Source organism: Chiloscyllium plagiosum, chromosome 11, assembly GCF_004010195.1.
Source record: "Chiloscyllium plagiosum isolate BGI_BamShark_2017 chromosome 11, ASM401019v2, whole genome shotgun sequence".
Taxonomy (NCBI): domain Eukaryota; kingdom Metazoa; phylum Chordata; class Chondrichthyes; order Orectolobiformes; family Hemiscylliidae; genus Chiloscyllium; species Chiloscyllium plagiosum.
Window position 1 is genome coordinate 42,093,130 of NC_057720.1, and position 16,441 is coordinate 42,109,570.

Here is a 16,441-nt window from a genome sequence, read left to right on the forward strand (position 1 = left end):
CCCCACCCCCACTCCGGCCTATCACCCTCACCTTAACCTCCTTCCACCTATTACATTTCCAACGCCCCTCCCCCAAGTTCCTCCTCCCTACCTTTTATCTTAGCCTGCTTGACACACTTTCCTCATTCCTGAAGAAGGGCTCATGCCCGAAACGTCGATTCTCCTGCTCCTTGGATGCTGCCTGACCTGCTGCGCTTTTCTAGTAACACATTTTCAACCCTCAGGTGTTGTCTTTCTACAGTTCCTTATAACTTGTTCTTCTGATATGGAAATACCAATTGTCATTTTTCGTGAAAATGATGTACAGTCTTGGTATTTATTAATAGAAGGTGGCATGTTGCTAAGACCAGCATTTACTTCCAGTCCCTTATTGTTCTTTAGAAAGTGGTGGTGAATGACCTTTTTAATGACAATTGTCTGGCTTGATAGGCCTTTCAGAGATAAATTTAAAAAGTGGCCACATTGTGGAATTCATGTTAGTCAGACTGGATAAGGTCATCAAATTTACTTCCCTAGAACACATTACTGAACTAGGTGGATATTTAGGCTAATCCAATACTTGATCACCTTTACAGATACTGGTTTTTAAATCATAGTATAACAAATTGATTTTAAATACCTCAGCAAGCTTGGTGGAACTTGTCTTTGATTGTTAGTCCAGACCTCTGGATGATTAGTCCAGCAACATAACCACTATGTAACCATACCTAAAAATGTACTCATTAGTTAAAAAGAAATCACATCTGCAGGAAGTGAGTTTAGTGATGTTTGTGATTATGGTCATTCAATTCTAGCTCTTAACTAATAAGTCATTACAAATACAGGCATTAATTTTTATGTTTATTGTTTAGCAATTGAATTACCGATCACAAGAATATCTTTAATAGTTGTTTATATATTTATGCAACAATTATGGTTAATTATGTGTTCAACATCTTATGAGTTTGGGGTATGAAAAGCAGACAGCGATCTCTTGGCTAATGAAACAGATCCTCATTTTTGTTGGTGATATTCATGGAGGAAAATCAATATTTCAGACAATAAATGAAGATGAAGAGTCATTGAACGTTTGGAGGAATGTGTTTTAACTGTAGTCACTACACTGAAGTGGATGGTGTATGATGTGGAAACAATCAGCCCGATTGGCCTTTGATTATCTTTCACACATTGTCCTTCCATTAATTACATGATCCTTTGTGTTCCAATATCCCTTTAACCCAAACTCCATAACGTAGGCATCAAGCTAAAGCAACATACAACTTGTTTCAAACACTCCACATACCAGTAGGATTCTCAATCCTACCAGTCTCTGTAGAAAGAACCTTCAACTAAATGCTTTTATTGATTTATTAATGGCTGGCTGGAGTCACACCTGAGTGGAAACAGTTTCTCCGCATTGATCCTATCAAATCTGTTCATAGCTTTCAAGTCCATTAGTAAGCTGCCTCCAAGACCACTTACTTGGAATTTTGGAATTTGCCTGTTTCATTCAAATCCCCAATTTACTGTTCCTTGCTCAGTATTGTTTATCACTCTTCCTTTGATAAATTTTGATCAATTTCATTACATAAAAGTTGTTATTGAATAAAATTAAACTTGCATTTAAAAGTTATGCAATGTGTGTCTGTGTGTATGTGCACGTGCATGCGTGTGTGTGTGGGAGGGAGTCTCTGTTGTATGTGGGGGCGGTGATGTGTGTTGAGGGGGCTCCGTGTGTGTGGGGGTATCTGTGTATGTTGGAAGGCCTGTGTGTGTGTGGGGGGGGGGGGGCATGCTGTGTGTGTTTCCATTTACTTTAGCAATGGAAAGGTATAGGTATAGATCACAGAGCAAGAGTTATAGATGGGGGAAAGGCAATTATGATGCCATTAGGCAAGATTTAAGATGCATAGGTTGGGAAGGAAACTGCAGGGAATGGGCACAATTGAAATGTGGAGCTTATTCAAGGAACAGCTACTGTGTGTCCTTGATAAGTATGTATCTGCCAGGCAGGGAGGAGGTTGCCGAGCGAGGGAACTGTGGTCTACTAAAGAAGTTGAAGCTCTTGTGAAGAGGAAAAAGAAGGCTTATGTTAGGATGAGGCATGAAGGCTCAGTTGAGGCTCTTGAGAGTTACAAGTTAGCCAGAAAAGACTTGAAGAGAGAACTAAGAAGAGCCAGGAGGGTACATGAGAAGTTGTTGGCAAATAGGATCAAGGAAAACCCTAAGGCTTTCTATAGGTATATCAGGAATAAAAGAATGACTAGACTAAGATTAGGGCCAATGAAGGACAGTCGTGGGAAGTTGTGCATGGAGTTAGAGGAGGTAGGGGAAGTGCTAAATGAGTATTTTTTGTCAGTATTCACACTGGAAAAAGACGATGTTGTCGATATTGGATTTCAGTAAGACATTTGATAAGGTTCCCCACAGTAGGCTATTGCACAAAATACAGAGGCATGGGCTTGAGGGTGATTTAGCGGGTTGGACCAGAAGTTGGCTAGTTGAAAGAAGACATAGGATGGTGGTTGATGGGAAATTTACATCCTGGAGTTGATTACTAGTGGTATATTGCAGGGTTCTGTTTTGGGGTCCACTGCTGTTTGTCATTTTTATGAATGACCTGGACGAGAACGTAGAAAGGTGGGTCAGTAAATTTGCAGATGGCACTAAGGTCAGTGGAGTTGTGGATAGTGCCGAAGGATGTTGTGGGTTACAGAGGGACATAGATAAGCTGCAGAGCTGGGCTGAGAGGCAGCAAATAGAGTTTAATACAGAAAGGTGTAAGGTGATTCACTTTGGAAGGAGTAACAGGAATAAAGAGTACTGGGGTAATGGTAAGATTCTTGATAATGTAGATGAACAGAGAGATCTTGGTGTCCGGTTGGATAGATTGGACAGTGAGAGCCTTTTTCCTCAGATGGTGATGGCTAGCATGAGGTGACATAGCTTTAAATTGAGGGGTGATAGATATAGAACACGTCAGAGGTAGTTTCTTTACTCAGAGAGTAATAGAGGCATGGAACAGCCTGCCTGCAACAGTAGTTTAGACTCGCCAACTTTAGGGGCATTTAAATGGTCATTGGATGGACATATGGATGAAAATGGAATAGCATAGGTTAGATGGGCTTCAGATTGGTTTCATAGGTTGGTGCAACATTGAGGGCCAAAGGGCCTGTACTGTGCTGTAATGTTCTATGTTCTATGTGTGTTACTCACCATACATTTATTAACACCCCTTAAAGGTTGCTTACATAACCAGTGGGAGCCATTTGTTGAACGTGCGGAACTAACAATGATTGCTTTCAACATATTGGCAAAGTTCAGGTCTTGAGAGTATTAGTAGCAGTATTTGAAATATTTTCAGATTATCATTGCTTGGTCAAATAAGATATTTTTTATCTTAAATGGAGCTGAGGGTATACTCATTGTTTTATGTTTCATATTGTAGCAACAATCTTAAATATCAGAAACTTGGAAATGTAACTATGTGCTAAGATGAAAAAGATTAATACTAAAATGAACTATAAACTGAACATTTGAGAAATGGCTTATAATGTTTACTGTGGGGATGAGTGTGAAGACTATGTGAAGATTTACAGATAAAACTCTTAAACGTTCAATAGCAAAATAATCATTTTATTTTCACTTTTATCCTAACAATAATGTAAATAAATCGTGCTCAAAGTAATGGAACCTTTTTCAAGAAGTGAATGGTACAGTTCTTAGTCCTTGCCAAGAGTGTATTGGGTGGGACAAATTGGTAATGTCCACTCTGTGTTTTAATGGATATATCATGAAGTTGATATGCTGTTATCATGGTGGCAAGGGAAATTTAGTGATGGACTGGATAGCTGAAAGAGGTTCGTTTGAGACTCGGTAGATTTAGTTAGAAGTTACTGAGGCTGTGAACTGTGAAAGTTTGACATATCTAGTCGGCTAGAGGCCAGTTTGCAAAGTGCGTAGATTTGAAGGGGTGACAGGTATTCCTTGGAGTAAAATAAGAATTCTTTTAAAACAATGTTATCTAACTTTAAAATGGTTTTAGGAGGGAATCATATCCCCCCTGTTTACACACTGGATCAGTCATTGTGGCATTTGACCTGGTTGGCACTCCAGAAGTGGCAGTGCAGGATAGCTGGTAGGAAATGCCAGCCATTTTGAACATGGAAACAGATGAGGAATGTGGCAGCATGGATGAAAGAAGTATCTAAATTATGTTACCAAGTAGCTAGAGAACATAAGCAGTTCTGTTTTTAGCACCTACTAACTCACTCAAACTTATAACTCTGTTGTTACATCTTACATATTCAGCAGAGTAAATTTAAAAATGTAACTCTAAACCTTGTCATATAACTTTCAAGGGATGGAGGCAAACTCATGGCAGCAAAGAGTTACACCTGAACTTTGTGAAGTGCACTAATTCTAATATAGTTAACATGTTGATCATGGCATTCAGTGGGTTAGGTGGTAGAAACTTGATGAATGGTATACCAGATTCCTAATTGTAATATATTTGAGTAGTATGGTAACTGCTTTGACCTGCAAGCGAGGAATGAACTGTAAACAGTTGATGACAATGTTGATCTTTTCAATCATTCACATGGCTCCCTCTGCAGTACATGCTGTCCATGCTATTGAAAGGAAATTTCTGGCTTGCTGTTGAGTGTTAAAATTGGTAATTGCATGATTGTGTAGGTTTTCTACATCTTACTCAAGGTAACCTTTACTTTAAAATAGGAATTCCATAATTTAGAAACATATCTATTAAAACAAAGAATGCAGATTCTGGAAACCTAAAACAGAAATTCTGGAGAGACTTAGCATTGCCTGGTAGCATCAGTTGAGAGAAAGCATGTTCTCTATTAAGACTTGGAAGTTGGAAGTTGACTTGGACTATGGTGCTGTTAGTTATTATAACTTTCGTGTTGTCAGAAAATTGAAGTTATGATGTGAAGCAAGTTGCATTGTGTACTGCCATGTGAAAGATATCACATTAATTACCTCACTTTCCTTGCTTGATCAGAACATGACTGCTGCTCAACAATCCATATTTACTAAAGTTACATTTGTTAATTTTAATCTGTTCTGTGAGTAACAATGTTTGAAACAGATTTCACTTTGTTTCAATCAATTTAATTGATTTCTTTCCCTACACCATTTGACATTATTTCTTTTTTTGAGATGTTTATTCCATCGGTTTTCCATTGATCTGTTTTCTTCTGTATGTCACAAATCACTTAATAGATTCTCCCTCGTTGTCCCCCTTCTCCATTCGATAGGCAGTTTAACAGACAACTTGCAAAGTATGTGGTGCTCAGAAATAAGTGCATGAATTTTGTGCTGAGTGCTCATTTAAATGACTTCTGCAGGTAACTAACATGAGGTGAACTGCTGAGTGGCTGCACACTGGAGCAGAGGATGCAAAATCATGAAAGGCCAGCACCACATAAGACAACTGCATCTCTTAGAGAGGAGTTGGTACATTGTGGCTGGAACAGGTGCAAGAACAAGTTACAGAAGAGAGTGTGAGCTAGAAGAACACTGAACGAGCATACAATTTGAGAGAAAGAGGGCCACAAAATGTTCTTCTTTCCTTTGGTTGCCAAAAAGGAATCATTGGACTCAAAACATTAATCCTATCAAACCTGCTGAGTTTCTCCAGCACTTTCTGAAATAAGTATTCTGTCACCAATTCATCTTTTATTTACATATGGAGTGTCCTTGACACTGATCCAGCTCTCAAAGTGAACAGAACCTCTGACACTCCATATTGTATCTGTCAGCCAGAGCTCCCTGATTAGGGCTATTAATCTGATCCAATCAGAGAACTCATTGTATGATGTCCACCTGGTGTACCTTATTAAAATCACTACATTCCCTCCCCAACTGAGTCCGGGGCATTGGCCAGTTTTTTTTTGTAGCTCTTCCCAGGGCAGGGTCCTTCAACTCTGATATGGGCTACATGTAACGCACAGAAGCTCGCCTCTTGCGCCCGGAGTGTCTAAAAAAAAATCATTCTCCCCTTCAGGCAGCAAAGGCATTAGGCATTGACATCCACCATGTCTACCTCAGGTTCCAAGGTATCTTCAACACTTGACAGAGCAGGAGAACGAACGAGTTCCACAACAGATGGAAAGGCAGTCAAGGAGCCAGGCATGCTTTACTTCTGCACAGTTTGCAAAGTTGCAGCTTTCATATGGTCCCTATGCTTGTTCAGAACTGTCACACCTGCCCAAACTTTACACGTTAATGGACCTGACCTCACGTTGACCATGCCTCTTACCCATGCAGGGCCGTTCCCATGGTTCCTACACCAAACTTCAAACCCTGGACTGAACTATCTCTCTTTCTTAGCGGAGTCTTGTGTTTGGCATTGGAGTTCCTGATGCCATTTTGTTCCCAGAACTGGGGTCCAGGAAGATCAGATTTAACTTGGAGTGAGGTCTTCTTCCAGTTATCAACTCTTCTGGAATTATCCCTGTAGTTGCATGAAGGGTGGTCCTAAAATCAAATAGGAACCTGGACAGTTTAGTATCTAGTGAAGCTGTAGGCTGTTCCTTTAAGCCTGCCTTCAAAGTTTGGACAGCCCTTTCTACCAGATCATTAGATGATGGATGGTATGGAGCTGTTCATGTATGTTGAATGCCATTCAACTTTAGGAAATGCTCAAATTACCTGTGACCAACACTTCCAGGAATGCAAAAGATGTGCTCAGTTTTTCTGTCATTGCCCCCATGTTTGATGGATGAATGCTGTGCACATCTAGCTACTTTGAGCAGGCATCCACAATGTGTAAGAACATTGACCCCATGAAAGGTCTTGCATAGTCAATGTGTAATTGAGTCTAGGATTTACCCAACCATCCCCATGAATGTGGGGGAGTTGCTGGTGGCAATTTTGTGCTTATGGGAACTGCCCTACCAATGTGGCTATGTCTGCATCCAATCCTGGCCACCAGACATAACCTCTTGTCAACATCTTCATTTTGGAAACCCCTGGATTATCTGGAGGAGTTCAGTCAGTATCTGGCAGCAAGCTTTTCTTGGGACAATCACTCTTGCTCCCTATAATAATATGCCACCCTCTATTTTGACCTGGTCTCTCCAGGTTCAGTTCTGGCTGAGATGGCCCCTTTGGATGCAGAAAAGTCCGGTCTTGGCAAAACTGAAACAGCTGGTGATGATGGGGGGAAACCAAAGTCTGACATTGTCAGCTTGGACTGGAAGTGCATCCAGAAAGTTTAAAACCATTACGGACTCTTCCAGTGGTGGTACCACCAGTGGTGTATCTGCCAGCAGGAGGTGGCTCAATTCATCTGCAATTGCTACTTGGCCTCCCAGACTGGGTTCCAACTTGTAATTATACTCACTTCATATTAGACCCCACTGCTGAATTCGGCCTGAAGGTATGGGCGGCACTGGCCTGTCCTCTTTCAGTAGACCTCGCAGTAGTTTGTGGTCCGTTCCTATTGCAGATTTGCATCTGTAAAGGTATTGGTGGAACTTCCTGACTCCAAACATGACTGCCAAATCTTCCTTCCTTAACTGGGCTTATTTACACTCTGTATTCACCAAAGTTCTGGAAGCATACGTTATTGGGTGTTCCTTTCCTTTGGGCTACCTATGAGCTAATATTACCCTGATGCTGTACAGGGAGGCATCACATGTCAATTCCAGATCTTGCTTAGGATCATAGTGTGGCAACACCTTAGACGATGATAGCTGTTTTTCCACTTTTCTGAAAGATTTGGCTTGGTTATGCAACCTAAGCTGGCCCGTTTTAAAGAGATGATGCAAAGGTTCCAGGATGGAAGCCAGATTATGTGTGAACTTCAGTAATAATTTATCAGCCCAAGAAAAGACCTAAGCCCAAGTACAGATATTTGATTGCCCCCATTTTATCTTCCAAATGGTATGACCTAGTCCTGTTGAGTCTGTAGCCCAAATAGGTCACTTGGGGAGTGCCTGGAACACACCTTTTTCTTTAGTAAGGCATATGGCCGCATGGGAGAAAGGTCTAAGGACTATGTTCAAGTTCTGTAAGTGCTCCTTCTTAGTTTTCCCTGTAGTTAGCATGTCAGCTAAATAACTGGTGACTTGAGGTAGACCTTAGAAGATGTTCTCCACCATCTGCTGAAAAGTTGCACAGGCTGATGATACCCCAAATGGCAGTCCCATATATTTCTACAAATCCTTATAGGTATTAATTGGAGCATACTTCTGGAAATCTTCATTGAACCACGGTTGCAAGTACTCATTGCTCATGTCCAGCTTTGTGAAGGATAGCACCCCTGCTAGCTTTGCATGTAAATCCTCTATGTGAGGGACTGGATGTTTATCCAACTGCAAAAAGTGGTTTACTGTTTGTTTAAAATCCCCACAAAGACAAACTGACCGTGCGAGCTTCACAATCAGTACGACCAGTGTTTCTCATTCCGCAAACTGTTTTTAATTATTCCTTCGCTTTCTAGCCTTCTGATTTCTGCATCCACTTTTGCCTGTAAGGCATATGGCACTGTGCAGGCCTTGCAGAATTGTGGATTTGCTTCCTGCTCAACAGACAAGGTGGTATTGGCTCTTTTGATAGTTCCTGGACCTTCCTGATAAATTCCAGGCATTTAGTCAGAACTTCACTCAGGCAGCCATTTTCTAGCCGAAAAATGTTGAGCCAATCTAAGTGAATCTTTATCAATAGTGAATCTTTCTCCCATCAATAGTGGGCTCAAATCTTTTACTCCAGCTAATGGTAACTGAACCAACTACTTCCCATAAGAGACCAGAACCGACGTTATACTCTTAATGTGTACAGGTTCCCTGGTGAAGGTTCGCAATCTAGCTGAGGTCTTGTGCAAATTTAACGGTTGGAGCCAGAGTATATCATTGAAATAGTCATGCTGGTATTGACCTCCATTAGAACCAGTAACCATTTAGCCCAACATTTATTTTGATTGTTTTGATTTGGATGTTGCTTAGCAACTTTACTGTTTCAGACCAGATGTAAGTGAACTTTCCAGGGTGTGCACTAATCTGGATACCAGCCTATGAATTCTCTTACTCCATTTAGGTCTAGTGGGACTTCTTTGCTGTCTCAGTCCACAAGGTGACAGCAACTACAATGGCCCAGCCCGGATCATGAAGAAAATGTTAACCGTTTGGCTGAGGTTTTGTTTTATTTTGGCGTTTTGCTGTAGAATGACCTAGAGTCCCTCTGTTCAGGATATGTCCTCAGTGAGGCTATGCAATTGCCTTCACTCAAGTGCTGTCCCTCAAGCTCAGTCGGCCTGGTGAGGGTCTCCACTTCCATAAGAATACCCTGCAACCCAACTGCTCCACTTCCTGCATTTTCCAATATTAAAGCCAATTGTAGTACATGTTTGAAGTCCACTTAAGCTTCAGTTAATAGGCACTTCTACATGGGTACACCATTAATCCCACATACCAATCAGTTTCTCAGCATCCTCATGAAGGTTAAACCAAATTAACATGCCTCTGCCAGTCATCAATCTAGTCAAAAATCTTGAAATAGATTCCCCTTGTTCTTAAATTGCTAAGTAAAACTGACAGCATCTCAGAATTAGGGGAGGCTTGAGCATGATATTCCTTAACTAAATCTGAAAGATTTTAGAATCTGATACTTCAGGGAAAGTTAGGCTTCTTATAACCAAAAAAGCTCTGGGTTCACAGGCTGTCAGGAGAATTACTCATTGCTTTCCATCTGCCCCAATGTTATTTACCTGGAAAAAATAATTCATTCTTTCCATAACTTGGGCCCAGTCTTCGCTGGCAGGATTAAACAAATCAAGCTCCCCAAATAATGGCATGATGGTAGAAATACTTACCCCAACTCAACAACTGTAGTAAGTGAATTTCTTCAGGAAATTCTTATCACCTCTGAAATAACTCCACAGAGACCGATATCCAGTCACCAAACCACACTTTATTTTTATGTGGAGAGTCCTTGACACTGATCCATCTTCCTCACAGCCAGCTCTCAGAGTTAACCTCTGACATTCCTGTTTATATCCTCAGCCAGAGCTTCTTGATTGGACCAGATTAACAGCTCCAGTGAGAGAACTCATATTCTGTGAGGTCCATCTGGCTGACCTCATTACAATCACTGTATTTTCTGTTGACATAGGATTTTCTAAGACGCTGCAATGGAGGCCTTGGGTAGAGAAAGTGGAGAGGCGGAGGGTTAATCTATCCAAAGGGCAGGATACTATCTAGATGAACTTGGGTATGAGCCCAAGGAAATGAATGCAGGTCTACAAAAGGTTGTTACTTCACCTACTCAAGTAGTTAATATCAGTATATGCATCTTCAACTACAGTACCTTCAATAATTGCTCCACTAAATTACACACTGGGCAACGTACCATCTGCCCACCTCAGCCTCACACGCTTCACACAAATGACAGCCAAATATTACAATGTTATTCCATTCACCTCCTCTGGAGTTATTTTGAGTCACAATCCATAATTCAGTTTTTCAAAGGAAAAGCTTACCATGGAGGTGACAAATGCACTTGTTCAATTAATATTAATAATCTTGCGTCAGCCTCTAATTCCTGATTCAATTCAAACCAAAGTACAGCTAGACACCCTTTATCCGAAATCCCAAAATCCGAAAAGCTCTGAAATTCAAAGGTTTCTTTGTGAAGTTTTTTTTCACATTAACAAGTTTGTTTGGTGTGCAACTCCACACCCACCCGATGCATGTCACTCTGATGCAACGAGGGTGGGCGTGTCCCAGCACTGGCAGGCCTCAATTCTGTCTCAGGGCCTGTAGTACTCACAGTGAGTCTGCTGTTTGGTAAGATTTTTAAAAATTTCATCGTCAAATTGCCACGTATTCCGAAATTTGAAAAATTCTGAACTCCGAAAACCAGCTGGGCAACGCGTTTTGGATAAAGGATTGTGGACTTGTATTTATACCCAATTTGATGGGTAAAACAGCCACAGAACCCTGATCTCCAACTATAACATTCACATCGAAACTTGCTTCTCTCATGATTGTTGCTGATGTGTCGAGATTAAATCACTTACAAGGAATTAGTTTCAATTCTGTTGTATGTGACAAGAAGGTTTATCTCTTTCAGAAATGATGGCGCTTTCTAGTGGAGGAGATTACAGAGATAGAGAAGTGTAAGGTCATGAAGGTATTTGAAAACAAGTATGCTAATTTGACAATGAATGGGACTCAGTACAAGTTAGAATAGAGTGAGCAGAGTCTTAGATGAATTCGTATTCATGGAGGATGGAAGCAGGCTATGAGTATGTTGGGACCGTTAAGTCTGGAGATAACAAAAATACACCTGTGATAGATGAAACATTTGCTAAAAGGACAGTCAGTTTTGATATAACGCGATAGTTCCGTTCTCATATAATCTTACATTATAAGAAAATCGCGCAATAGCCATTTAAACTTATGGGGCCGGGATGGCATCAGAGTCAATACATGTAAGGGAAGTTCACATTCTACAATAACAATCTAAATTCTTCAATCGTTAAAGCCAATTCGCCAATTGAAGAAACATGCATTATAGCAGAACCGACTATATACTCACAGATGTCAAGTGAATATGGAATTAACTATGTCGCCCACAATCTTACCCCACTCCCTATTGAGGAATTCATTATGTCAGCTATGGCTCCATTGTTTGGACTCTCAACTCTGAATCTGGGAGTTGTGGAATCAATTCCAACTCAGGATTTGAGCACGAATGTAAAAGCTGACTTCCTGGTACGATAATAGAGTGCTGTGAAGTTGGAAGTGCTGACCTTCAGAGGAGATGTTATATTCAGGTGGATGTAAATGATCCCATCTCAAAATTGAGCTGGGGAGTTATTCTAGGTGTCTTGATCAATATTTATCCCTCAGTGAACAAAACTGAAGTAAATCTGGTTGTTCTCACATTGCTGTTTGTGCAAATTGACTTCCACACTTTCTATGTTTCAACAGATTTCAACTCTCGTCAAAAATACTGCAGATACTTTGGAAAGTCCTTTGATCATGCATAGTGATATATAAGTGCAAGTCTTCCCCTAACAATGTCACTGCCTTAAAAAAAAAGTTGAAAGGAAAGCAGCAAAGTATATTGCAGCGTCTCCTAGCACTGAGTGATACAATGTGGCAATAGCTCAACCTTAAAACATTGGAAAGTATCAAATAAGAAAAGCTACTTTGATCTATTTTCACGACTGAATGAAGGGATTTTGTCTGATTTCTGATTTTGTCTGTTACGAAGCTTATTGATTTTGTACTCTGCTTTTGCTCTGTTTTACCGGTGCTAAAGTATTATCTCTCATCCCTCTTAGGTTTTCCTTTTCTCTAGTGTAAGCAATTTTAGTTCTGAGCTTCTCACCATACACTAAGGCCTTCAAATACCTTTGTCCGACTTTCCCTTACTCTGTCTTCGATACTCTTTTGAAGCTAAGTTGCTCAAATTATACACATTATTTCAGTCAGGGCTTCATTGCTAAGGTGCATAAAGGTAGAATAATTTGTTTATTTTAAACAAATGGCTTGGATTGCAATCCAGTACTTGATTAAAATTCACATTGGCTTGTGAATTAAATGTATATTTCAGGTCTATGATCACGTTCAGATACTTCTTCTTATTTTAACCTCAGCACTCTCAAAATAAGATAGCTCATTGCCTGCATGTATTATCTGTGTTTTGTTCCAGTTTCTATTAGAGTTTTCCAAACTGAGAGGTTGTCGAGAGTGTGTTACTGGGAAAGCACAGCAGGTCCGGCAGCATCCGAGGAGCAGGAGAATCAACGTTTCGGGTATAAGGAATCAGGAGTTTGAAGATCTCATTCTCCACCTTAACTAGGAGAACTTGAAGCATGACATGCTACATGAAGCATGCTGTGTTTTCCCAGCAACAGACTCTTGACTTTGATCTCCAGCATCTGCAGTCCTCACTTCCTCCAAATTTTGAGGTTGCAGGCTCCATTGCAACAATGACTGGTGTGGAGCTCTGACTAAGTGCAAAAAGCTGCATGATCCTTTTAAATTGTGGGCAGGGTCGAAATGCCTGACATTGTAAACCCTAATGTTGTCCTTGTAAAAAGAAGAGCGCCTAGCAGGTCAGAAAGGGCATTTTGCTGAAAAAAAAAACTGTGGATTAAACTGCTTTTTTCTCTGACATTCTCATAGGCCTCACCTCCACCACACTCTCAATGGATCTACAACCCCAGTGTTCTTTCTCTCTGTCTCTCTCTCTCTCTCTCTCTCTGTCTCTCTCTCTCTCACATGCACACACATCTCACTCATCCTCCTCAAAAAGATCTGGGCAACCTTCATACACCAAAATGGTGATTACAATGAGAAAATGTTTGGGAAGCACTTGGGAAGTTTTATTTTAAGGGACATACTCATAATATTGTACAATATGACCTCAGAGTTTGAAGATCTCATACTCCACCTTAACTAGGAGCACTTGAAGCATGACATGCTACATGAAGCATGCTGCTCTCTATTACATGAAAGGTTAATATTAGACCAGGCACTGATATACTTGAACAATGCAATGATCATATATAGTATATAGCTACAATAAATATTTGTTGGATTTGTCAATTCTGTAATATGCAAGGCTTGTGAAGGTTTGTAGCTCAGGTTGAGGTTTAGGGTGTAGGTTTGCTCACTGAGCTGTAGGTTTGATATCCAGACGTTTCATTACCTGGCTAGGTAACATCATCAGTGGCGACCTCCAAGTGAAGCGAAGCTGTTGTCTCCTGCTTTCTATTTATATGTTTGTCCTGGATGGGGTTCCTGGGGTTTGTGGTGGTGTCATTTCCTGTTCGTTTTCTGAGGGGTTGATAGATGGTATCTAGATCTATGTGTTTGTTTATGGCGTTGTGGTTGGAGTGCCAGGCCTCTAGGAATTCTCAGGCATGTTTTTGCTTAGCCTGTCCCAGGATAGATGTGTTGTCCCAGTCGAAATGGTGTTTTTTTCCTCCATGTGTAGGGCTATGAGGGAGAGAGGGTCGTGTCTTTTTGTGGCTAGCTGGTCTTCGTGTATCCTGGTGGCTAACTTTCTTCCTGTTTGTCCTACGTAGTGTTTGTGGTAGTCCTTGCATGGAATTTTGCAGACGACATTGGTTTTGTCCATGGGTTGTACTGGGTCATTTATGTTTGTTAGTTTTTGTTTGAGAGTGTTGTAATATCCACAACCAGTATATTATGTTATAAGGGCAATAAGCCATTGCCACATCAGGTAAAAAATCTAAGCAAAATGCAAAATTACATCATGGTGGCAAACAAACGACTACAATATTTTGGTGGTAGATATTTGAAAAATTATTTGAAGACCAATTACACAACAGCTCTGGCAACAAAGAATTCAGACAATTGGCATTATATGTTTCTGAGAGTACTGGAATATTGACTTTGAGACATAACACAACAGGCAGTAAAGTCCATCAGTCATCTCCTATGCAACCTGTTCATTTGGTTTATATTTCTTTGAATGTTTTCAACTAAACTTATACTCCTTAACCAGCGATATGATAATTTATTACCTTCAGCAAATTTATAGCATTAGATAATATGTATTGAACATCAGAGTAAGGATGCTATGCTTCTGTTATGCAGAGCATCATGAGACTTTATCTTGAATACTGTGTACGATTTTGATATTTGTATTTAAAGAAGGATGTAAATGTATTCAAAGTGGTTCAGAGGGAGGTTACCAGATTGATACCTGAAATTAACAAGTTATCTTTTGAGATTAGGTTGGACAGACTGGGCTTGTTTCTACTGGAGTTTGGACCAGTAGAAACACATTAGTGTGGGGTGGCTTAATTAAAGTGTGGATGATCCTGAACAGTCTTGATTAGTTGGACATGGAAATAATGATTATTCCTGTAATTCAGTCCAAAACTAGGGGCACTGTTTTGAAATTAGGGGTTACATTTTCTGTACAAAGATAGAAGAAATATTTTCTCAGAGTCAATTGATTTGAAACTCTCTCCATCAGAAGTCAGTTGGGGCGGGATTATTGAATACTTCTAAAAACAGAAGTAGATAGAGTTTTATTAGACAGAGGAAATAAAGGATTATCAGAGGTATATGGGAATGAGGAACTTAAACAGACCAAAAGTATGATCGTATTGAATGGCGGTGCAGCCTTGACCACTGAATGGTATGTTCCTATTCTTCTTGCGTAGTTCGAAGACAGTGAGTAGGAGACTCAAAACAGAGTCCTGCAAGGTGCTAGAAATGACTTGCCACACTATGATACATTTTTAGATTTATTATCCTTTCTCTTGCTAACCCAATTTTCAACCTAGTTCAATCATGTTATCTTCATGAGCATTAGAAAGCATTAAAAGGTTCATACAGAACTTGTGGAAGTTAAAAGGAACCCGTTTTTACTGTTTGCCTCAATGATCTTTTCTCATAGTAAATAGTTTAAGATGATAGCACGTACAACTAATTGTTGAAAAAGTTGGACCAACTATGAAAAGGAAATAGGGGTAACTCATTCAGTTCAAGCCTATTCCTCTATTCATTCAGAAAATGGCTGATTTGTATGTCCATCCAAAGGAAAATGAAAAATTAATAATATGTTGAGGGTACGATTCACAATATGAGTTAATTTACTATTTGCTAATGGTAGATGACACTTCAAAATGTGAAACAGATCATTCCTCTGTGTAAGTGAAAATTATAATGCATATTTGTCTGTACTTACAGGAAATTTTCTTCTCAAAAGAAGCAAAGGCAATTGGTGTTCATAGGGATTGTTTAGAAAATTTCTTCTAACTTTTGCCACTTACATAAACAGGGCAACCCAAATCAAAACCTACTCATGGGACAATGCGCAAGTCATCCTTGTTGGAAATAAGTGTGATATGGAGGACGAACGCGTAATTCCTGTTGAGAAAGGAAAACATCTGGCTGATCAGCTAGGTAGGTGCTGGTTATGTTCCCTTTTATCCTTTGTTAATGTTGATGTTTCTGATTCGTTTTTAAATCTTAGTGTGTATTTAAATAAAAATGTGTTTTGGAAGGGCACAGTGAGAAGATTATCAGCATTCATTAGTGTTTTAGTATGGAAAATACTTAGACAATAGAAAATAGACAATAGGTGCAGGAGTAGGCCATTCAGCCCTTCGAGCATGCACTGCCATTCAATATAATCATGGCTGATCATTCCTAATCAGTATCCTGTTCCTGCCTTATCTCCATAACCCTTGATTCCACTATCTTTGAGAGCTCTATCCAACTCCTTCTTAAATGAATCCAGAGAGTGGGCCTCCACTGCCCTCTGGGGCAGAGCATTCCACACAGCCACCACTCTCTGGGTGAAGAAGTTTCTCCTGAGCTCTGTCCTAAATGGTCTACCCCGTATTTTTAAGCTGTGTCCTCTGGTTCAGCACTCACCCATCAGTGGAAATATGTTTCCTACTGCCAGAGTATCCAATCCTTTCATAATCTTATACGTCCCA

The 16,441-nt window shown here is 40.1% G+C and overlaps 1 protein-coding gene across 3 annotated transcripts in view; it reads left to right on the forward strand.

Moving 5' to 3' along the window:
- rab3b (RAB3B, member RAS oncogene family) overlaps positions 1-16,441 on the forward strand; it is a 171,189-nt gene that overhangs the window by 134,221 nt on the left and 20,527 nt on the right. For all 3 annotated transcript variants that reach the window (XM_043699201.1, XM_043699202.1, XM_043699200.1), the window contains exon 4: positions 15,778-15,902. In XM_043699201.1, the coding sequence (XP_043555136.1) occupies positions 15,778-15,902 (125 nt within the window). The remainder of the gene's footprint in view (positions 1-15,777; positions 15,903-16,441) is intronic.